Source organism: Euphorbia lathyris, chromosome 5 (assembly GCF_963576675.1).
Source record: "Euphorbia lathyris chromosome 5, ddEupLath1.1, whole genome shotgun sequence".
Classification (NCBI taxonomy): Eukaryota; Viridiplantae; Streptophyta; class Magnoliopsida; order Malpighiales; family Euphorbiaceae; genus Euphorbia; species Euphorbia lathyris.
The window spans coordinates 88,524,238-88,547,799 of NC_088914.1; the positions used below are offsets into that span (position 1 = coordinate 88,524,238).

The following is a 23,562-nucleotide window of genomic DNA, read 5'->3' on the forward strand; positions in this document are numbered from 1 at the left end:
CATCGGCGATGGTGAAGTATAGTTGAATGTCCCGTCCTGGCTCTGGTACCGACGGTAGCAGGGGCGTGGCGAGGAAAGTTTTAATGGCGTTGAATGCCGCCTGGCAGTCCGTAGACCATTTGAAGGGATGCTCCTTCTTGATTGCTTTGTAAAAAGGTAAGCACCGCTGTGCCGAGCAGGAAATGAATCGGCCCAAGGTGATAATCCTTCCGTTGAGCCTCTGAACTCCCTGTAAATTGCGCGGTGCTTCCATCCTTAAGATTGCCTCGATCTTTGCGGGATTAGGCTCAATCCCTTTCTCTGAAACTACACAACCAAGGAACTTGCCACTACGAATACCGAAGAAACATTTCTCCGGGTTCAGCTTGAGGTTGTAATTCCTGAAAATTCTAAACACTTCCGCTAAGTCACGCGGGTGGTCACCTTCAATACTGCTAAGGACGACCATGTCGTCGATGTATACTTGCACCGTTTTGCCGATGAGGTGAGCGAACATCTTATCTACCAGTCGCTTGTATGTGGCTCTCGCATTCTTTAAACCAAAGGGCATTACGCTATAGCAATAAGTGACTTCATGCGTAATGAAGGAGGTTTTCTCGACATCAGCCGGGTCCAGAGCGATTTGATGAAAACAAGCGATGGCATCAAACTGGGATAAGATTTTACGACCAGCTGTCTGGTCGAGAAGCTGATCTATGTTAGGCAGCGGGTAAGAATCCTTGGGGCATGCTTTATTAACATTCGTAAAATCTACACACATGCGGTACTTTTCGCTGGCTTTCTTTACAAGTACAACGTTAGAAAGCCAATCCGGATAGTGGACTTCGTTAATAAATTTTACAGCTAGTAGCTTCTTGATCTCTGCCTTGACTGCGGCTTACTTGTCCTTCGCCTGCACCCTTTTTTTCTGCTTCAGGGGTTCAATGGAGGGGTCGATGTTCAACCTGTGAGTTGCTTGTTCGGGTGAGACTCCTGTGATGTCTTCGGTGCACCAGGCGAACACGTCCGAATGCTCCGTTAGTACGGCCTTTATCTCGTTGGCCAGAGGAGGTGGGAGCTTGGTCCCAATTTTTAGTGTTTTGTTCTCCCCGATGGCACAGTCGCTGACCGGCTCAATTGGTGTGGGATTGTATCCCCTCATATCCATCAGACCGTCCTCCAGATAAAGCGCTGTCTGAGGTTGAGTCGCCTCCTATTGCAGTTTTTTGGCTAGGATGCGATCTCCTTGGATGGTGATTTTGTCATGTTGAAGCGGAAAAGTCAAGCATAAGTCAGAGATATCAATTGTAGCTTTTAGGCTAGCCAGCAGAGGTCTCCCGATAAAGATCGTTGTTAGAGAGATGACTCCCTTTACGGGGACTTCAATTTTTGATAGGCCAACTAGGGGAAAAGTTCCGGCTCGGAGGGCCGTATGAGTATTTCTCATTGTATGGAGCGCTCTCCAGGTGAGCAAGTTCACCGAGCTTCCCGTGTCCACCAGCACTCGATGCGTTTTAAAGCCGACGATGTTGATGGTGACAACGAGGGCCTCCGAATGGCTGGTCCGGAGTGGTGGCTGTAATGTCAGGGTCTGATCAACTACTTTTCTCTTTCGGGAGCTCTCTAGAGGCGCACAGAGTGCCGGTGCTCCCTCCCTTATGACGTGGATTTCCCCGTGGTACCTTGGTCGTTTCGGTTCATCTGCTCGGCCGGTGTCCCATTACTTCGGGCTCTGCTCCCTCTGTCTAACTATCTTCGATGGCGCACCTTGCTCCGTGATCCGCTCAATTTCTTTCTGCAGTTGATAGCAGTTCTCCGTGGAGTGTCCGGAGGATTTGTGATACTTGCAGTAGTCCTTCTCGACACGGGTTTTGCCTTTGTCTGCCGGCGGAGTCAAGTGTGCGAATCGGCGAGGCTGGCTCTAAGCAGCATAATGCACCTCCTTTTCGCGGGATCGGTCCCCCCTGCGCTCAAGGTTTGCTCGCTCAACTCGAGCTGGGAAAGGCATCGGGGTCTCCTTACGTGCCCGGCCCTCGTCTCGTGCCTCTACGGTTGATCTGCTCTTTTCCTGTTTGTGTGCGTCTCCTCTGGCTTTGCCCCTTTCTGATTCCTCGTACCCTGCCGGCCGGTCGCAATCGACATACCGGACGAAGGTCTGTGCCATGGTCATTAGTTCTTCGAAGGATCGCGACATATTTCTGAAGCACTTCTGCTTGATGGGCTCACACGAGGTCCCTTTCGCTAAGGCATCATGAGCCACTTCGAGGTTGAGGCCTTTGACCTGAGAGGCCATATGGTGGAACCTAGAAAGAAAGTTGCGCAGTGGCTCGATTGCTCGCTGCTTGAGCCCGTTGAGGTCCGAGCTGATCTTCCTTACCTTCACTGCCGCGGCGAAACAGGAGAGGAAAAGGTCCTTTAGGAGATCGAATGAGTCAATTGATCAGGGGCTAGCCCTCGATACCACTCTTGGGCACTGGACGAGAGTGTGGTGGGAAAAACTTTGCACATGATGTCCTCGTCTTTTGAATATAAGTTGATGATACTCATGAAAAATGCCACGTGGTCGTTTGGGTCTTCGGTTCCCGAGTATTGCGACAGGCGAGGAGCTTTCCAGTCTCATGGGAACCTTGTCTCGATGATCCTTTGTACCAGCGGTGCCTTACTGGATGTGATGCTTCCTCCCATGACGCCTCCGAGAGGGCTCTCTTGTCTAGGAAGCGCTGGATCTTTAGTTCCAACATGTCTTCACTGCTCGCGGCCGCCGTCTCTTCGCATCGCGCACCGCTTTCTCCGGCCGTGGCAGCACCGGCCCCTCTTCCCGCGGGTACCCCGGGTCCCAAGGACCCCCCCGAAGGCGCGCCTTCTCTTTGTATCTCTGTTGCTTCTTTGAGGTACTGCCAGATTTTGGCATTTTCCTCCTGCAAGCTTCTCTGTTGTTCTATGATCTTCATCTGAGCCGCCGTATGGACAGCTTGAGTGGTCTGAAAACCTTGAATCGCACTGAGGAGCTGGGTGGTATTGTAAGTCTCTTCTTCTTCCGGGCTCACCTCCTCCATTAGTGGTCCCAGGTTTCTAGGGGAAATTGGAATGGTCGGTCCGGAACGTTCGATGTTTGTCATGGAGCTGGTTGCTCCCGCCTCCGGCGCCTACGATGGAGCAGACTCAGTTGACGTTTGCATCTTGCCGGAGGCTCCGAGGTCACTTGTATTCCACCTTCACCGCACCAAATAATCAGGATACGCGAAACAGCGATCCGAGCTCTCTTCGGGAATGGTGCTCGTGTTCTCCGAGGGTCGTCTCTGTGCGGGGAGCGGTCCCTAGATACACTCCGACGATTAAGACAGTTAGTCGCTCAAGAGAATTATATATTTGTTAGAAAACGAGTTAGGAAGTATGTTACCCGCCACCCTCTCTTGATTGTCTCCTCCTTATTTATAGTGAGTTCTCTTGGGCCCTTGAGGTCTTTCGCCCCTTGGCCACTGGGCCCAGCCCATGGGCCGGTTGGGCCCTCGGCTCATATTCCGAATCAATTTATATTACTTATTCTTTCTAATTTTTTATGGTTTTATTCTTTATATGATCATAATTTATAGTACTATTTATAATGATATTATTAAAGTTGTTCAAATTATTATTTCAATAAATTTTTTATGAATTTTCCGATTTTAATACTAAATAATAAAGTTATAAATCATACAGTATTATGATATAGTTTATAAATTATGAATGTGATGTACTCAATAATAATAATAATTTGTAGAGATGTATGCTTTCCTTCTCTTTGCCGTTTGCTTAGTGGTTGCTTAGAGTCAAACGCGGTTTCCAAGTACAAATTTTCAATTTGAAGTTTTTTAATTTGAAAATTGGAAGTTTTCCCACGTTACATTACTTGTTGCCTTCTTTTGAGTTTTGACTTGGTATACGATAATACAAGGGTAAATTACACCTGTGGCCACTGAGCTTTATCATTTTAATATTATGGTCACTAAACTTTAATTCTTAATGGTATAGTTACTGAACTTTATACTTTTTAACACTGGTGGCCACTCAACGTCTCAAAATGATTGTTGACGACTTCAAAATAAAAAATTCGAAGAGTTAATGATATTTTAAAGAATCTTAATTCTTGAAAATTTTCGTTTTGAAGTCATTTAAGTGTTATTTGGTTAGGAGAAAAAAAATGAATTTTTAAAGAGAAAAAACTTCAAAAAATGTGATTTTTAGAAAATAAAAAATAAAATGATAAAATTTTGTCTAATATTTGTACGTGGACTAATTTTACATCTAAATAACAGTATATAAAGCACACAGAAAACAAAAAACTTATAAAACGAACTCTTATCTAAATCTGAAAACGAGAGTAAAAGGGAACGAGAGTGCTGGTGTATCTCCGGCTATCGAGAACTACCCGTTATAGATAACAAAAAAAAATAATAATTTAAATCCATCCCATAAAATAGGGTAAACAATTTATTAGCCTTAGTTTTTACCTAACACACTGTTTAGTCCCTCTATTTTGAAAAACACATTTTAAGGTCCCTATCTTTTGCCAATATTAACATTGTGGTCCTTTTATCTACTATTTTAGATTTTTAACCGAACATATCTTAGCTTTTAGGACAACCACAATATAATACAAGTTGACCATGTTACTCTATTATTTTATATATATTTGTTTATGCTAAAATATAACGATTACAAATCTAAAAAAACTAGACAAAAGGACCAAATGGTTAATATTGGCAAAAGCTAAGGATCTTAAAATGTGTTTTTCAAAATAAGGAGACTAAACAGTGTGTTAGATAAAAACTAGGGGACTAATAAATTATTTATCCTAAAAATAATAATATAATAATAATAATAATAATAATAATAAAATCTTCCCCCTTGAAACTCCTTAATGAACCAACTAACAGCATGTTGGTATCATCAGCTAAATAGATAAGCCTGCCCATTAAGGATGAGAATGTAACGTTATGGGCTATCTATCAACTTTTCCAATAAACCTTTTATTTATTCGACTTATGCTTTTCTTCTCGGGTGAGTACTGTTCGGTATAATTTTGAGAATTTAAAAATCTTCAGAATTGTATCTCATAAAATCAACGGTAAAATTTGATTCGATCCTAATGAAAGTTAACGGTTCAATTTGGTTATGAATTTTTTTTTCCGGATATACGGTCCAGTTCTAGAATCTCCAACTTATTTGCTGAGTAATATTATGAATTTGAAAGCTCCAGAATTATACATAATTAAGTCAACGGTACAATTCGGTTCGATCCTAAAGAAAAAGTCAATGGTTCAATCTAATTCTGTATCTTTTTATTCGGGTATTCGATATGATTCATAAATCTCCAAAATCTACGGTTTGCTCTACTTTTTGTGGTTGGATTGGACCAAGGTTGTAAGATCCAGACAGGCATGGACGAATCAACCCGGTTGAATCGGATTTATCACGCAAATCGATCCGAAGATATCCAAAAATAATATTGCTGAAACCCGTTGAACCATTAAATCAAAAACCTGATCACGTGTTAGCGGATTTTATGAGTCAAAACTTCATTTTTTTTTGTTGTTGAAGGAAATCTCAAATTGAGTTTGATTAATACTATTGTTTATTAATAACTCGTTAATGAATTACTATATAAATTTTATGGAAAATTGAGAATTCATACAGTGCAATAAATCAATAACTTATTACTTTAGTTTTTAATTATTCTTTTTCTAATTTTATATTTTTAATTTTTAATTTTTAAAATCTATACTTATAATTTCCAGTTTAGTTGGTACTTTCTATTTCGTATAAACTATTTACAATCTACCAAAGTGTATTTTAGGATTAGTTTTATAGTTTTTATTTATAAATTATTCTCTTCATCTCTCTCGTTGACTTTCACATTTCATGTCCCTTCTTAATACAATCTATCAGCCAATCAAAGGATTTGAGAGAGATTTTTTAATTTTCAGAAGAACATTATTATAGTTACAGTATACATTTTTATTGATAGTATTAATATTTTGCTATGTTAAATGGTTAAATAAAACTAAAAATATTAGTTTTTACGGGATCCTTTGTACCCTGGCTCACCCTTAATATTAAAACCTTAACCTTTTGTCCTTCCTGGTTTTCTGATCGCTCCGATTTTGACAACCATAGATTGGATGTTTATTTCGTAACTATGGAAAGGATAAAGTACAAATTTAACATTTGGATAAAATGAATTTAACCTATCAAGGGTGTACAAATACTATGACCAAAATCTAGTACACTCGAGTCGAGCTTTGGTCTGCTCATGCTCGATTCATTAGAAAATTGAAGAGCTTGAGCTCGAGCTCAGCATCATGTTCGTGAGCTGCTCACGAGCTCCACTTGCGAGCAACTCGTTAATTCTGTTTATGAGATTGACTCGTGAACAACTCATCAATTATGTTCATTTGAAATACCTTTAACACAAAACTACATTTGAAACATACAAAACTAAAGTTTAGACAAAATTAGGCTGTTTTACATTTCCCTTTATAAAAATACAATTATTAAAAACATATTAGAACTAGTTTCTTCAAGAGCGTGTTCATGAACATTATAATCAAGCTTGTTCATGAACCTATAACCAGAGCCGGTTCTGACATTTTACAGACCCTAGACGAAATAAGATAAAGACCCTAACATACGAAATTGTGCAAATTTAACTCTAATGTTTCTAAAGAAAATCAATTTTAGCTTTACACTATCGAAAATTTAAAACCTAATTTAACTCACATCAAACCTTCTAAACAAGTTTTATTGAGCTGCTCGACTTATTTACAACCCAACAAATGATACATATAAAGCCATATAAATTTATGACTAAACCCGAACAAGATTTATTACGCACACAGTAACTTGCAAAACCGAAATAAACATACGAACATTGAAAAGATAAATTTTATTTATATGGGCTATAAAAGATGCCATGAATGACCAAATGACCAGCCCAGATGTCATATAAGTCCATGATCATTAAAAGCTAAAAAAAATGGATTCCTCTCTCTCTAAAACCCTTAGAAAGAAACCCATTAATTAAGCTCACAACCCCTAAAATTAGAGTTGCCAAAACATGAAATTTAAACACATACATGGATGATATACATACTAACATTAATAAACCGTGCGTGCATCATGATGATAATAATAATTATAGAAAAGACTTTATTCAAATCTCAACACAACCAGATTCTTCTCAAATCCCTAAAAATCACTGCTTTTTCACCCTGACCACCCCATCTGAGAACCTCCGGAAGAATGCGCGCTCAACCTATCGAGCACTGCGTTGAAATCCACAGGCTGTCCACTCTCGTCCATCCTTTGTATCACGCTGATTACACGATCCACCCTGAATCCCATGCTTACCAGCTTATCGACCAGTTCGCTGTACGGATGGTTGCGAACGAAGGTGGAATGGTTTTGGTTTCGAGGTAACATATTTGCGCCGGTACCTGGCTGAGGGGTTTGGAGTGTGAGATTTGTTGGGGGATATGCGCCCTGTGGAAAATGAGGTTGTTGCTGAGATGGATGATGTGTTCTTGCTGCTGCTTCGCTATCGTACATCATGTACGCACTCCCTGGGGGAAGTCCTGTGTGGGGTCCGATAGTTGAGTATCCGTCAGCGTAGTTGCCTTTCATTTGCTGAGGTTGTGGAGGTTGTTGAGGTACTGGTACGGTTCTACCTGCTCCGTATCCGTACGGCATGGTATCAGCGCGGCTGGATATGGGTTGAGGAACTGGTTGATATGATACTTGCATAGCCATGCTGTTCGGCTGTGTCTCCGATGGAGAGGAATTTGACGGTTGACTTGGAGGAGGATATGTAGGGTAAACAGACGGTGAAGATGGCCTCATCTGGGGTTGCATCGAAGGCTGTTGCGGTAACTGCTGGGGCCATTGTTGCTGATATTGTGGAAATTGTTGGCCAGGAGGTGTCTGGCTCATTTGTGTCTGTACCTGTTGTGGCGCCTGGTTCGTTTGATATTGAGGATCAGAAGACATATATTGGGTCTGATGGTGTTGTGGTTGGTTTGGCGGATTCGGTAACTGGGTTTGAGGCATATAGTAGGATTGCTGTTGGGTTACGCTCTGCGGTGGGGTTTGAGATGGTGGGGGAACAGATGCAGGCTGTTGTGGAGGCAAAATCTTATGGGGCAGATCAATAGCCAACTGTTGGTTATGCATTTCGGGCGGATTGTCTGATTTTTTCATATCAGATGGTGGCGACAAAGCTTTTTCCTCTGAATGGCTCGACGAAGACGACTCCTTGTGCACAAGCTGGAGCTTCGCTAGTTCTTTCTGGGTCTCAGCAAGTTCCTGCTTGTCTCTCAAGATCTGGACAGACCTATGGACCTGCAGCATACATTGTCGACCGGTTATGCTCTTAGTGACTCAAACAAAGAAATATGGCCATTAAATCAAATTTCGGCATAAACAAGGTGAGGATTTTCAGTTTAAGACGAAAAAGCTTTATCCTTGCCTAAATGAAGAAAAAACACGGCCTACATTTCTCACTGAAACTTGCAAGTCTTCTTTATTTAAATGGATACCGACACTTCTAGGAGGTTAACATAAGAGTGTCGGACACTTCAGACATTCCAGAACACGCAATCGACACTCCAAAAGAAGTGTCCTCTTTTTTTTTTTTTAATATGAGTAAACTTCAGGGGCACAACTTCTGAGTTAATTAACTAGAATATAGGTTTTTTTTTTAATAATTTTAGAAAAAAGAGAGGTTGATATATATAAATATAATAAAACCCTAATACAAAAATCAAAATCTAAAGAAAAGAATATAGCAACTGCGCCTTTTTGGTAGTTTAACAAGTTTGAAGTATTAAATGTTTCTTTTTGATGAATTAATAACTTATTATGAATGTTGTATATATATATAGCGTGTCCCCATCGTACGGTCGTACCCATGTCTTATATTTTTTTAAAATGTCGTTTGCTGTACCGCGCCCGTACGAGTACCCATGTCGGTGCTTCCTAGCCCCTAACTTATGAAAGAATCCAATATTAGGCCTAGTGTTTACATTTGAGGTCCGCTGTTAATAAATAATCATAATTACACCGTTGGTTAGACTAAACCCCAATTTAAAAAGACATTCATCATTGACATTCCGCTCGTATATTGATTACTTACTCCAACTAATATCTTTCTTTCCCATTCTGTTTTTTTACTCTTGTCCTCTCCTCTCTTGTTTTTCGATCTCTCTCTTAAACTCTATTAAATTTATATTCAACCTGACGGCCTAACAAATTGCATACGAACATTGAATCAAGAAACATTTCCATTAATAAATACCTCAGTATGTAGATGCTAAATGTCACTTTAAATTGAGTTTTAGACTATATTCCACAGACACGGAAACGGACATGGGAAGCCTTATTTCTAAAGCATAACCTTCATAAATTAGCCTACAAACGAAAATGGACAAGGACACGAAATGGAGAAAAGCTGATAACTACAAGTGTCCGTGCAACATAGGTTTTAGATAGACTAAATAATGATATAACTGATTATTAACAACAAGCCTAAAATTGATCCTAGATATAATCGTTAGACCTAATATTGGAATGTTTCATAAGTAAGCGTTATATTTGAACTTCCCTTAAAATGTTAGAAGCATATTTGATTTTTAGGGGTTTGTGTGGGATTCAAATTTTACTGATTATGCCCCTGATTTTTTCTCCCAAACAAGGGTTTCTATCAACCCTTACTAACCCTTCCCTTACTAACCCCTCTAAACCCTCCATCCAATCAAGCCCTAAGTCATTGATCAATTATTTTTGAACACGTTAAGCCCCTGAACAATCATTTTTGAAACATAAAACCCCTATTGGACAGCCCAGTTATGTGTGATTCGCACTCCGTTTAGTGCACATGGAACTGCTAGCAAGTCACTGTTTTAACATGTCACCTAATGTAGATCGCCATGTCGGATAATTTTTTCTAACATGTCATGTCAATCTCTAAAATAACCTTACCACATCAATTCCCAAACTAACTTTACCTTAACCCCTAAAGTAAAACAATCAAACTCATTTAGGACCCGTTTGGTTTACGGGCCTTTTGCTGTTGGAAAAGGTTGATTTTCCAAAAAGCATGTAAAAAGCTACTTTTCGTGTATAAAAGGCAAACAGGAGGTCCCTAATCAAACACCTAAAACTCTCCCTTTTAAAGTGAACAGGCAAACGGGAGGAGAAAATGGAGTAACCAAACAACCGCTTAGTTTAACTATTTTACTTTAGGGGAACAGTGACATACGGGCAGTTCCAAGCGCACTAAACGAGATTCGAATCACACACATATTTGGACCATCCAATAGGAGCTTAATGTGTTAAAAAAACAATTTATCAAAGGCTTAATGTTAGGGGTGTGCATAATTCAGTTGAAACCGCATTACTGAACCGATTCAATTGTTTTTTCGACACTACGGGCCAGAATTGGTTATAGTTTTAGGTCTCTTTCGGTATTCGGTTCGGCAAAAATGTAAACAAACCGAACCGCACTGATCATATTTTGCATTTATATGTATATATGTACACATATTTGATTTAAAAAGAATTTTTTTTATTATTATTGTTGAGATAATAGTCCAATATAAGGTATATTTTGCAAGTATTTCAAGTTTTCTTTGTTGTTGAGTTAAATTAATCTAGGAAATATAGTGATTTTTATTTTCTTTTATCTAAATTCAGTTTGTTTGGTTCGGTTAAATTTCAGTTTTACATAATAATTCGGTTCGGTGTCGGTGTGATTCATTTTGGTAACTTCAGTATTAGATTTTTTCGGTTTGGTTTTGAACCAATGCACAACCTTACATGTATCCATTTAAAAAATCAAGTGTTTAATGTATATACAGGATGTCATGATTGTAACTCACCTCTTGGATATGCTTCTCAAGAGTTTTAAGCTTTGTATCTGCCTCTCCATGGTCCCGACCTAAATCAGACCGCATTTCTCCAATTGATTTGTCAAGGTTGTAACAATGTAGTTCCAACTGCGACAGCCGTGAACTGATTCCCTCAAGAAACCGCATTAGGTTGTCATTGTGTTTTTTCATGGTTCTCTCAACAATAGAGATCACATCCGGGTTGAAAGAATCTTCCGGCTGATTATAAGAAGAAGCAGGGTAAGCAGATGACCTTGCCATTCTAGTTTTCTGAAAATCCTGCTCACAAGTACAACAGCAGTCTCTTATTAGTAAATATGCCTACTTTTTATAATTATGTACCCGAATATGCTTCAAATTTTCAAAGTAGAAGAAAGAAATATCATAAAGATTTGAACTTTCCAGCACTAAAAGCATAAGTACAATTAGCAAGCTAAGCTAACGAAAACGTAAAATTAAACTTCGACAGTAAGGTTGGAGAAGCACATTTGAAAGGAAAATGAAAAACAAATTATTGTCATTACAATCCTTTGAAGTTTAAGAAATAAAAAGGCATTTTAATGTCAAAATTCATTTGACAATATCTATTTTCCACCCAGTCGAGGGTTCATAGTACCATCCGTAATCTGCTTTGTTTGACTTCTCCAGTATTTGGATAATAGAAAGTCAGTACAGTTTTAACAAAAAGATATATTTATTGAATCACCAAATACTCATAATAAGTCCAAGAAAGGCAGGCAGACGGAGGGGGACGCATATCAGAAGGGCGTAAGTAGCACAAAAATCCCCAATCACACCCACATGGGCATGCATGCTAACACACAAACACATAGTAAGCCCAAAATATATTTACTAAATCCCCAAATACTCATAGTAAGCCCAAGAAAGTAAGGCAGACAGAGAAGGCAGGGGGAGGAGGAAAATATATCTGAAGAGCATAAGCAAGCAGTAACGCAACCATCCCCACTCTATTGCCTCACACATACAAGCAAGCGTGTATGAGCATGAGTGTGCACACATCAAATTTGGGCATCATAAAATGTCAGAACGAGGACAATTGGATGGGATTGTCCATAAATCCCTCTGCGAATTTTCCTTAAATCAGGTGGCAAAACCTAGCATCACACCCCGGCATGGGGACAGGACAGGGAGAAGGAGCCCCTGCCCTGTTGCCATCCTGAGAGCCATTCTCCATGACCACTTTAAATTTAAGTGCACACACTTATACGGATTCATATAAGTTTTTTTCTTTTTTCTTTTTTTTGGGGTTGGGGGAGGGAGGGGGGAGGACTCCTGACATCCTGCAAACTAGGGTTGTCAATTTCTAACACAACAACACGATTTACAGAAACAACTTGTCTAACATGACCGATTTTACACAAGTAGAATTTTTGTTGCATTTATATCATATATAATTACGTGGAGCATATAGATCATACACAACACGATTATGACACGACACCCTACTACAAACTAAGCAAGAGCAAAAGCAACTTCCAAGCATAGAATACAGGCTATAATAAATATTTCACCAGCCGACTCATGAAACAAAATAAAAATGTGCTTGCTGCTTTTCCAATAAATACAAGTATGTGGAGTATATAGATCATAACACACGATTATGCCACGACATCCCATTTTGACACCCCTAGTACTACAAACTAAGCAAGAGCAAAAGCAACTTCCAAACCTAGAATACAGGCTAGAATAAATATTTCACCAGCTGACTCATGAAACAAACTTAAAATGCGCTTGCTGCTTTTCTAATAAATGCAAGTGCCATACCACATATGCACAAGTAAAAAACTAGCATTCCAATCATCATGCATCATATCTCAACTGAACTTTTACATCACTACTCAGCAACGGTAACACATTAACACAATCAACTAATTACATACATCCTGAAGCAAGCAATTTCAGAACTAAAGCATAAAAATACATTCAATTCACTTATGCTATTGAAGATAACTAGAGAAGTCTAGCTATAGTTAATCTGAAGTTCTAAATTTCCATTGTCCTTTTTCTCCTTTTCCTATTCAATTCCACAATGTGATTTAGTGAAGCTATTGATCAGATATAGCTATGTCCAGAACCCGGAACAGAAGGCAGAGAAACTCTTCGCCACTAGCTATATAGCTAAGTCCAGAATCCAGGTTTCTTTACCGTTTCCATTTCGGTTTCCTAGCTATATTTTTATAGAAATATAGTTTCTTAGGAGCGGCCTCTTGCCAAAAAAAATTGGCAGAGGAAGGCTTGTCCCCAGTACACCCTTGTGGTGGGACCCCTCCCTGGACCCTCGCTTGGCGGGGACACGCCTAGTGCACCGGGCCGCCCCTTTTATAGTTTCCGGGTGTCAGTTTCCGTGCAACATAGCCGAAGACCCAAAGGGCAAAGGACCATGTTTAATTATATCCTCCAAATTACTAACAACATGAAGTGGAAATCTTAGTCTCACAGCCTTATTTGTAAAAAGCACAAATTCAAGTCAACCGAAGCTATAAACCTCAGAAAATTAAAACAATTTCTTACAATTTCCAGAATAGCGATAAGAAACTAAAATTTAAAACATATAGCTTAGTTAATCAACAATCAAGAGAAACAACCTAATTACCTCAACATTAAAACCTAATATCCATAAATCCCCAATCCCCTAATCTGAAAAATCCATAAAAAAGAGAGAGTACACGACCAATTAAAAACTAAACTATACCTTGCTGGAATTAGTACCGATCACATCCGAATGGGTTCCGTTGGATGAATCCTGGTTGCCAAAATCATCATAAGTGCAAAGAATGTCATCAGTACCAAAATCGAAACCCTTCGAGCCCGAATTGGCCCGACCCGTCGATCCAGATGCCATATTGAAAATCGAAACTGAGATTCGATCGAATAATGAAACTTCCGCTTAGGGTTTTTATGGGTAAAAGTGCAAAAACGAGAGAGAAGAACAGAGAAAGTTCCTTTATGACTTGGCTTGGAAGGAAGAGAAGAGATGCAGCTTTTTCTAATTTTCTTTTTTCTAATTAAATTGAATTTTAAAAGAAACTCAAGAAATTGGTTTTTTTATAATAAAAAACGTTTTTTATGTGGCAGATAAGGATGAGATGAGGGTCAACGTGGCAAGACCGACTTTTTTATTTTTGTTTTTGTGATTTGACAGATTTACCCTTTTATTTATTTAATTTTAGGATAACATTATTTATATTTTGTACGTACCATATATATTCTTTAATTTTTTTTATTGATCCACTCTACTTAGAAAAATTAAATAACAGTATTAGTTAAATTAGAGGCATACATGAACTGACAAATTATTAATTATGGTGTTGGAGATTAATATTATGATTTAAAAGGTATTGTGTATTATAATAATTCTTACGTGTTTTCTATGGTTACTTTGTTTTTGACAAAGTAAAGTTTACCATTGGATGATGGTAGACTTTAACAAGTAAGTTCATCCAATGGTAGTAAAAATAAAGTAAAGCTTACTTTATCAAAAACAAAGTAAGCATAGCCTAACTCTAATTCTTAATATCAAATCCGATTGTTTAAAAAAAAAATCAAATCCGATTAAAATATATTATCGAAGGATTTTACTATTCAAAAAAACAAATATCGAGGTTTACCTTTCGTAACTTTAATTAATTTTGAATAGGTAGGACTTAGCAATTCCTTAATTTTAGTTAAAACTTTATACGGTCTCTCCTATTGGAGTGTGGGCAGTCTTCTCCTCTGAGAAGGTTTCGTATTAGGGTTTTTGTCATTGCTTTTTTTGCTATTCCGGCTACTCTCGCTGCCGCCTTCCGCCTTTATCACCGATAACAGACCATCTTATCCTGAGACATGGACAAAGGGAAGGGAATACTGGAAGCCTATGCTAAGATGCGCCTCGATGATGAGGAGGAAATCAGGATTATAATCCCAGGTGAGGAAGTTCCGCTGAATGATGATCTTCCTTCGCTGTTCATAATCGGTCAGTTCTTAACAGCCAAATCAATCCATTTCGAGAGCATGAAGTGTACGCTGGCCTCCATTTGGCGACCTGTCAAAGGGGTCACAATCACCGAAACAGACAAGGAGGGACGCTTCCTATCCCAATTCTATCATGAGCTAGACGTAAGCCGGGTTCTGAATGACGGGCCGTGGACGTTCAATCAGAATGTTCTGATCCTTAAAAGATTAGAAGTTACAGAGCAAGCTGTTAGGGTGGAACTCAATCATCTGATTATTTGGGTGCAAGTAGCTAATCTCCCTGTAGGTTTTCAAACAGAAACTATTTGCAGGCTACTGGGCAATTACCTTGGTCTGTATATAGAGGCAGACGATAGGAATTTTACAGGCCTCCGCTGAAGTTACTTGAGGATCAAGGTAGCCATTGATATCCGACGCCCACTGAAATTGGGTCAGAAAATGAAAAGAAGTGGGGGTGAATGGTTCTGGATTAATTTCAGGTATGAAAGGCTTCCGAGTTTTTGTTTTTATTGTGGTGTCATAGGTCATTCGGATAAGTTCTGTCAGCAACTATTTGATGATCTGTTGGCTTCAACAGACAGACAGTATGGGCCCTTTCTCCAAGCAGCGATCCGTCGGTTACGTGAATCGAACGAGGATGAGGGAGGTGTTAAGGGCTTCAGAACAGCCACTGAACGTGCAAAGGTCAATGATATTGAGAAAAGTACATGTACGGGAAAGGTTGATGCGCTAATACGTTCCTTCGGGAGTAAGGGGAGTGGTGATCCAGCTTCCAGCAGCTTGGCTTCTAATGCTCCAGGGGGCCAGGGCCTGATACATGATCCAAAACGTCCTAGGAGAGAGGAAAAGGAAATGGAGATTGACGAATCTGAGCTTTCAAAAAACGATTTTGCGGCGGGCCAGGGATCCCAGGCTCGCCATCCTCAATGAGTCTCCTCAGTTGGAAATGTCGTGGGTTGGGCAACTCACGCACAGTTAATGTTCTATTGGACCTAATACGGGTCCACAAGCCCATGTTGTTATTTTTGATGGAAATTATGATAAAAGAAGACAGAGTAAAGGAAGCTGGGAGGAAGCTGGGGTTCAACAAGTTCTTTATGGTTGAAGGTGTTGGTCATGGTGGTGGCCTTGTGTTGTTTTGGAAGGAGCAAATTCTGGTGGATATAGTTTCTTCGTCCATCAATTTTATTAATGCTACTGTTTCTCTTCCAAATCTTACTCCGTTCCAGTTAACTGGCTTTTATGGTTTCCCGGAACGTAGTAGAAGGCGTGTGTAGGTGCCGCGGCCTCGCCCGGAAGACCCGGGGGGTGGACACCGTTGACGACAGATGCTGTGATTGGCGCCGAAAGCAACCAATCGCGGAATCAAGCTGCTCGACAGGGCCGGAGCTCGGAGTATGGAAGAGTCGTCACCCACGAATGGGAAATGAACACCGATCCCTTGCGGGAGACCGGTGAGGGTTCGGGAAATTTGGGTACGAGCCGAGAAGGCTAGCTTCTTTCCGGAGAAAGGCTACTAGGCACCCCGACATCGCCCGGTTCTGAACCACCAGCCTCCTACTTAGCATGTTAGGCGCTAACGGACTAATCGCATATTTCTTTAAGTTTAAAATTCATTTGAAACCTTTTCTTTCTCGTTTTGAAAGCCGTTTTGAGCATATTATTGAAAGCCATATTAGTGAAGAATCATCCATTTTACATGAATTAAGATATGTAGAAGAAAGAGGGAGATAGAAGGAAAATTGATTTATTTGCAACGTGAATCGTGTCTTAAGTCATACATTCAATCTAAACTAATCTCACTCCCCAAAAAGAAGGTTTATTTACATGGTTCGTACCTTAATCGCCGTTGGAACGATTTAGATACGTTTCAAAACCCCGTTAATTTACATGCTTTTCATTCGAATCGCCGTTGGAACGACTTGAGCGTTTGAAAACGTTGAACAAGAAGTTTTAACCAAAAACGTGATTAAGCATACAAGTCAATTTATTTTTGTACAAAACCGTTTAGTTAGGAAACGATTCAAAACTCTATTATTTACAAGGAAAACGATTTTAATCACAAGGTTCACTTAATCCGTCGTTGGAACGAATCAAGGTTTTAAAACATGATGTTTTAGGAAGTGGTTTAAAATGATAAAAAGCCTTTTATTTACACTTTAGAAATATCTAGAAACCTTTAGCTTAAATAAGCAAATTGAACTCTCTTTTTGGTGGTTTATTTTTCCTTTTTCACTCAATTAACCTTCATTTGAATATAATTACAACAACTAACAAATTAAACCCAAATTCACCCAACCAAAATACTTTTAAAACATATATATATAGAAAATTCAAAAGGAGAATAAATATACATATTTATATAAATATACATTATGGTAAAAATAATAATAATACTTATAGATCAAAAATAAGATAAGAAAAATAATAATAATATATATACAAGTGAAAACGAAGATAATGTTAATTATAATACCCTTTGATTTTAATTTAAGAAAAAGCAATGTAAAAATAATGAATAAAATTCATGAATAAGAAGACTACATTTAATACCCAAAATAGCAGTGTGTGAATTTTCAGAAATCCTCAATCTTCTTCAGCTCAAACACCAGTATGGTTAGCCGCGAGGAAGTCGGTGATGTGCTGCACGTTTCAGAAGTTGGGACACTTGATAGCTACCTTGGGGCTCCTATTAATGTGGGGCGAAGTAAACTAAGAGCTTTTGGGGTCTTAAAAGATAGAATTTGGAAGCGTATTAGCAATTGGAAAGAGAAATTTTTATCCCGAGCAGGTAAGGAGGTACTCATTAAATCTATACTTCAAGCTATTCCAACGTATTTGATGAGCCTCTATCTGATGCCTAAGGATCTGTGTGAAGATATAAACATATTACTCAATCGATTTTGGTGGAAATCGTCAGGTGACTCAACAACGGGTATCCATTGGAAGAGCTGGGATAATATGAGCTACCCAAAAGCGTTGGGAGGTATGGGCTTCCGCAACCTTCATCTTTTCAACCTTGCCCTTCTAGAGAAGCAAGGATGGAGGCTATTACAAGACCCGTCGTCTCTGGTAGCCAGGGTTCTTAAAGCTCGCTATTTCCCAAACGGAGACTTTCTTCATGCAACAATTGGACACAATCCCTCCTTTTTATGGCGCAGCATCCTTGCGGGATGTGAGCTTCTAGCTATGGGCCTTCGTTGTAAGGTTGGCAATGGCGCGACAATTAAGATTTGGGGAAGTCCATGGCTGCCTGATTTAGGCAATCCAAGTCCAACCACCCAAGAGCCCGCTGATAGTCAGATAGAATTCGTGAGTGACCTGCTAAATCCGAATGGAAGCTGGAAGGAGGAGGAGATTCGGAGCTACTTCGATGAGAGAGACACAAAGCTAATTTTATCAATCCTAAGACGCCGACAAGGAATCAACGATTCATGGATGTGGTTTCATATGCCAAATAGGAAATATTCTGTGAAAAGTGGATACTTATCGGTTGCCTGTTCGTCAGTACATCAACCTTTGGCTTTAATTGATATCAATTGGAAATTGCTGTGGAAATTGCAGATTGCTCCTAAGATTAAGAATTTCCTGTGGAGGGCTGTGTCGAGATGCTTACCAACGATGACCAATCTGCGTAGAAGACGCAGCACATTACCTGATGTTTGTCCTGTCTGTCAGTTGTCCGGCGAAAATGAGAGCCACATATTCCTAACATGTCTGGTGGCCAAGCAGGTTTGGGGCTTGTTTTTTTTCTGATAATAGGATGGAGAGGGAGCAGGATTTCTTCAATTGGTTTGGAAGCTTACTGGTGTCAAATACACAGACAATTGAAAGGATAACTACTATTTTATGGCACTTGTGGAAAAATCGTAATCAAATTGTGTGGAATAACAAGTTCAGCTTGCCAAGCTCGCTGTTACTGGCAGCTAACATTGAGTGTCAAGCGTGGAAGGCAAGCCGTGTTATTTCTGCAGAAAATTCACCAGCAGTTGCAGGGTCGAATCGCTGGTCAAAGCCGCAACAGGGGCTGCTGATCTGTAATGTCGACGCTAGTGTTCATCGCGAGGCGGGTTTTTGCTTATTTGGTTTGATTTTGCGGGATCATGAGGGGAAATGTCTTCGAGCTCGCAATGGAGGGCTGGACGTTTCTATTTTGCCGGTAATGGCCGAGGCTCTCGCCATTCGGGAGGCTCTTAGCTGGATTAAGAGACTCAGACTCTCACATGTGGAAGTCCAATCGGATTGCCTTAACATGGTTCGAGCTGTTCAACATCAGACCGTCAACCTGTCTTACTTATCGGATGTTGTTCAGGATTGTTGTTTACTTTTACGAGATTTGACTCTGTGTCGATCTCTTTTGTTCGTAGATCAAAGAACCTCGCAACACATTTGCTTGCAAAGTCTGTTAGTTCTTGTTCTGATCTCAGTGAGTGGGCATGTCCTCCACCGTTTCTTTCCGATGTATTGGTTTCTGATATAAGTTAATTCATTCATTCTTTTAATTTTTTTTTTGAATAGGTAGTGGAAAAATCTCTTTAGAATCATAAACTTGTATCACTAGTCACGTTTTTTTCATGTTAAAGTTATTTAAAAGAAAGAACGAACAATCCACGAACTAAGGGTCTGTTTGTTTTACCTACTGTTTGCTGTTGCTGTTTGCTGTTAATGGTTTGCTGTTTACTGTTACGGCTTGCTGTTTGCTGTTGAAAAAAACTGATTTTCCAAAAAACAGAGATTTTCTGCTTTTATAAAAGGCTGCTTTTTGGGTATAAAAGGCAAACAGAAGATCACTAACCAAACACATAGTGCTGCTTTTCAGATATAAAAGGCAAACATGAAGTCACTAACCAAACACCTAAAACTCTCCATTTTGAAGTGAAAATGTAAAAAGGAGCATGAAAAGGAGCAACCAAACACCCCTAAGCACGAAGTCTCACGGAGATAGAGTGGGGTGCACCGACCGAGATAAGGAGAAAGAGGATGATTTTTCTCTTAGTTAAAATAAGACTACACTTAAGTTTAGTTTAATACTTTATTTATAGGTTAGACTTCCTTATCCCATTAGGACTAAACAGTTAATTTCTAGTTGAATACTTATTCTAATTTCTGATTAGGATTAGTATTCCTAATTAATTAATCAACTAGTTTTGGTCCGTACGATACACTGATTCATCTGACATACAAATATTAAAAAAAAATTATAATCTAATAATTAAAATTAATGACATAAAGATGTTATCTAAATTAAATTTTATTATTTTATTTTTACATTTACTTTAAATAATCATTTTATAGATAAAATATAATAATATAATTAAAATTAATATGTTATATTATATTTTTTATCCGTAAAAAGGAGGAAGTGACACCCCAGCTCCATCGTTACTGTTTATATTATCTATACAAAATATACAGAGAATTAGAGAGAATTTAAGAATTAATCTAAATTATGTAGAACTCTTGATTTAATAAGAATAAAATATTTTTTATAGATAAATATAATAATATAATAAAAATTAATTTTTTATATATTATATTATATTTTTCATCAGTAAAAAAATGAAGACGTGACACCTCAGATTGTTACTATTTTATATTATATATAAACATAGATTAGAATTAATTTAATTAGAATTTCTATTTATTTAATTTTTTAATTAAATAAGTATTTCGAATTCAATTAGGATTTTACCGGAATTTAAATTTTAATTGGGACGGAATTTCCTACAACTATTTATATTTAAAATTGCTTATTTAATAGTTGGAAACTAATTTTTAATTTTTTTGGTAAGAAAACTAAATTTTAATTTGTTAATGTAATTATAAGAAAAACTATGAAATTCTTATTTGGATTACAAAAAATATAGTTTTTTTTAATAAAGAAAAGATAGTTTTGAACTAAAACTAAACTCACCCAATTTTAATTTAATTTGATATTTATTTACAACGCCCTTTTCCTTTTTGATCTAGAAATCACTATATATCATTTTCAAAAAAAAGAAATCATTATATATCCATTTTGATAATTTTAATGATTAATTATCATTGTTTTACAATCAGTATTCTAATTGGTAGATGATACCTTAATTCCAAAGTGGATACTAGCAAAACAGTCCTATAAAATTGAAAGAATGGACAAAATAATTATTGGCCTAGAAAGTAATTTTTACTTTTTTTTTTTAAGCAATACATCAAATTCACATTTGGATATATATTATGAACCTATTATTTTAATGATTAAGTAGGACCTTTTATAATATGTGTGAATCCATATTTATACATGACAAAGTATGTATGTACAGTCCTTCATTTGACATGAAGAACCAGATATTTCTAATAATTTCTCCTAAATAATACTCTAAAATGTAAAAAATGTTTAATATTATTATCACAAATGATCAAAATAAAGAGAACAAAAGGAAGAAAGTGTATTAACGCATGCCACCGATGATTTCAGCACAATAGTATAATCAATGTTATCAGAATCGAACCGGACATCAAACTGAATTTATAATTAGTTTAGAGGGTCTGGTCAGATCGGATGATTCGAATTGATCAAACCAGATGCTGTATTAAATATATAAACAATATATATATATATATATATATAGAGAGAGTGAGAAAGTCGGGCTATAGAGAGGGATTCCCTCAATTTTTATTTTAAGGGAAGAATAGCCTTATTCCAATTACCAAACAATATCCTCCTAATTTAATTAACCAATTTTAATTTAATTAAAATCCTAACACCTCTCTTCCTCTCTCATTCTCTGACGAATCACACGATTGTCTCTTTCATATTTCTGATTGACTACTCTCACTCTCTCTCTCTGATTGAAGGTGCCAAGAGATATATCACTAAGATAATATATCTGTCAAGATTAGCCAATTAAAATAAGATTAGTCGCTGAATTTCACCAAATACTTGTCGGCAAGTCCATCTGCTGATTTGCTCCACTAGCTTCAAAGGAATTAGGGTTATTTGAAACTGAGACACAATGAGATTGGAAAAATGTTGGTTCTGCTCCTCCACCGTATACCCTGGACATGGTATCCAGTTTGTTCGTAATGAAGCAAAGATTTTTCGATTTTGTAGATCCAAATGCCACAAGAACTTTAAAATGAAGAGAAATCCACGCAAAGTAAAATGGACCAAAGCTTATAGGCGATTGCATGGGAAGGACATGACAGAGGATACAAACTTTGAGTTTGAGAGAAAGAGGAATAGGCCTGAGAGGTATGACAGGAATCTCACAGAGAATACTTTGAAGGCTATTAAGAAGATTGATAAAATCAGAACTGAGAGGGGGAATCAAGCACATTGAAAAGAGGAAGAAGGGTAAGAAAATCAAGGAGTTTAAAGAAGCACAAAAGGAAGTGGAGCAAGGTATTCACTTAGTCAAAGCTCCAGCATTGCTTCAACAAGATCCATCTCTTACCTTACCAAAGATCAAGGTCACTGTACCCCAACAGCAAGTGGAAGAAAATAAGGCAACGGAAGTGTAGTTTTGTTATTAGTTTATGATGTTGCCTTTCATATCTTACACCTTTAGAGCATTTGAATTTAGGGCTTACTCATCTCTTTTGGAATCAATTGGGGTATTGTTATGATTTTACTTCCTTTGCCAAATGGTGCTAGTGGTGATAGTTTTGCGATATGTTTACTCAGATAACAGAACACAGAACGGTTCAAATTTTTTTTTTTAATTAAAAAAATTAAACAATGGTGCTATTACTGTTGTGGATTTAAAAAAAAAATTAAATTAAAATTGGTTAATTAAATTAGGAGAATATTGTTTGGTAAACATGAAAAGAAAACACACAAAAAAACTAAGGCATAATCATCCTCGAAAAGCTAACACCTAAAAGGTCATCTAACAGCAGCTTCCGAACCTCCTGTGGTGGGAAAGAAAGAACAGAGACTCTGAAGTCAAAATCATAAGCCATACCAGCCAAACAATCAGCAACCCGATTCTACTCCCGGAAAACATGACGAACCCTAACACACTCAAAATTCCTGATAAGATGCTTAATCCCTTTAAAGAGATTCCGACCAATACAACCAGCAATGCCATCTCTATTAAGAGCATCCACAATCTCGGAATTATATGATTCAATCTCAATCAAACGGTAGCCCTTATTTGAAGCAAGAGAGATACTAGAGAAAAGCCCCCAAAGCTCTACATCATAGGAGGACCTTTTACCAATCTTATGACCGAATCTAGCCACCCAATCCCCATAACTGTCACGAATGACTGATGCTCGTAAAGTATATAGCAATTAACAGGACAAGTGTATCCTATCGCATCAAGTAGTATTGTGCTAAGCACGAGATCGAACCACAAGGACTACTATCCTGATCAGTCAGATTTAGCTGGGAATTTGTCTATTAAGCGAGGTCGAAAGCAAATTGGTTTTAGAAACTAATGAAATAAATACCTAAGCTAAGAAAGCAGTAAACAGAACATGCCGCAGGGTGGATTGTGATTAATGATAGTTACAATCTAGGTAGGGGAATCCATTGATTAATTACTACAAATGAGTTAAAAGGGGTTCAGATTTAAGCTTTACTAAAGATTGAAGGTAATCGCCCTAGGTGAAAGACTAATGTGATCAGTACTGTCTTTTCTATTCACATGCAATCGGGTGACGGCTTGATTAGGCATATACCTTAGGTCATGCAAAGCGT

General features: G+C 38.1%; 1 protein-coding gene and 1 pseudogene across 1 annotated transcript; one reads left to right on the forward strand and one right to left on the reverse strand.

Annotated features, from left to right (window-relative positions):
• Positions 1-6,889: 6,889 nt before the first annotated feature.
• Positions 6,890-13,933, reverse strand: LOC136231232 (uncharacterized). Its single transcript, XM_066020545.1, has 3 exons — positions 13,615-13,933; positions 10,893-11,180; positions 6,890-8,355 (listed from the first exon to the last, which is right to left on the reverse strand). The coding sequence occupies exons 1-3, from the start codon at positions 13,762-13,764 to the stop codon at positions 7,225-7,227; spliced, it is 1,569 nt and encodes a 522-aa protein (XP_065876617.1). The 5' UTR covers positions 13,765-13,933; the 3' UTR covers positions 6,890-7,224.
• A 7,889-nt stretch (positions 13,934-21,822) lies between these two features.
• On the forward strand, positions 21,823-22,555 carry LOC136230803 (probable ribosome biogenesis protein RLP24; annotated as a pseudogene).
• Positions 22,556-23,562: the final 1,007 nt, after the last annotated feature.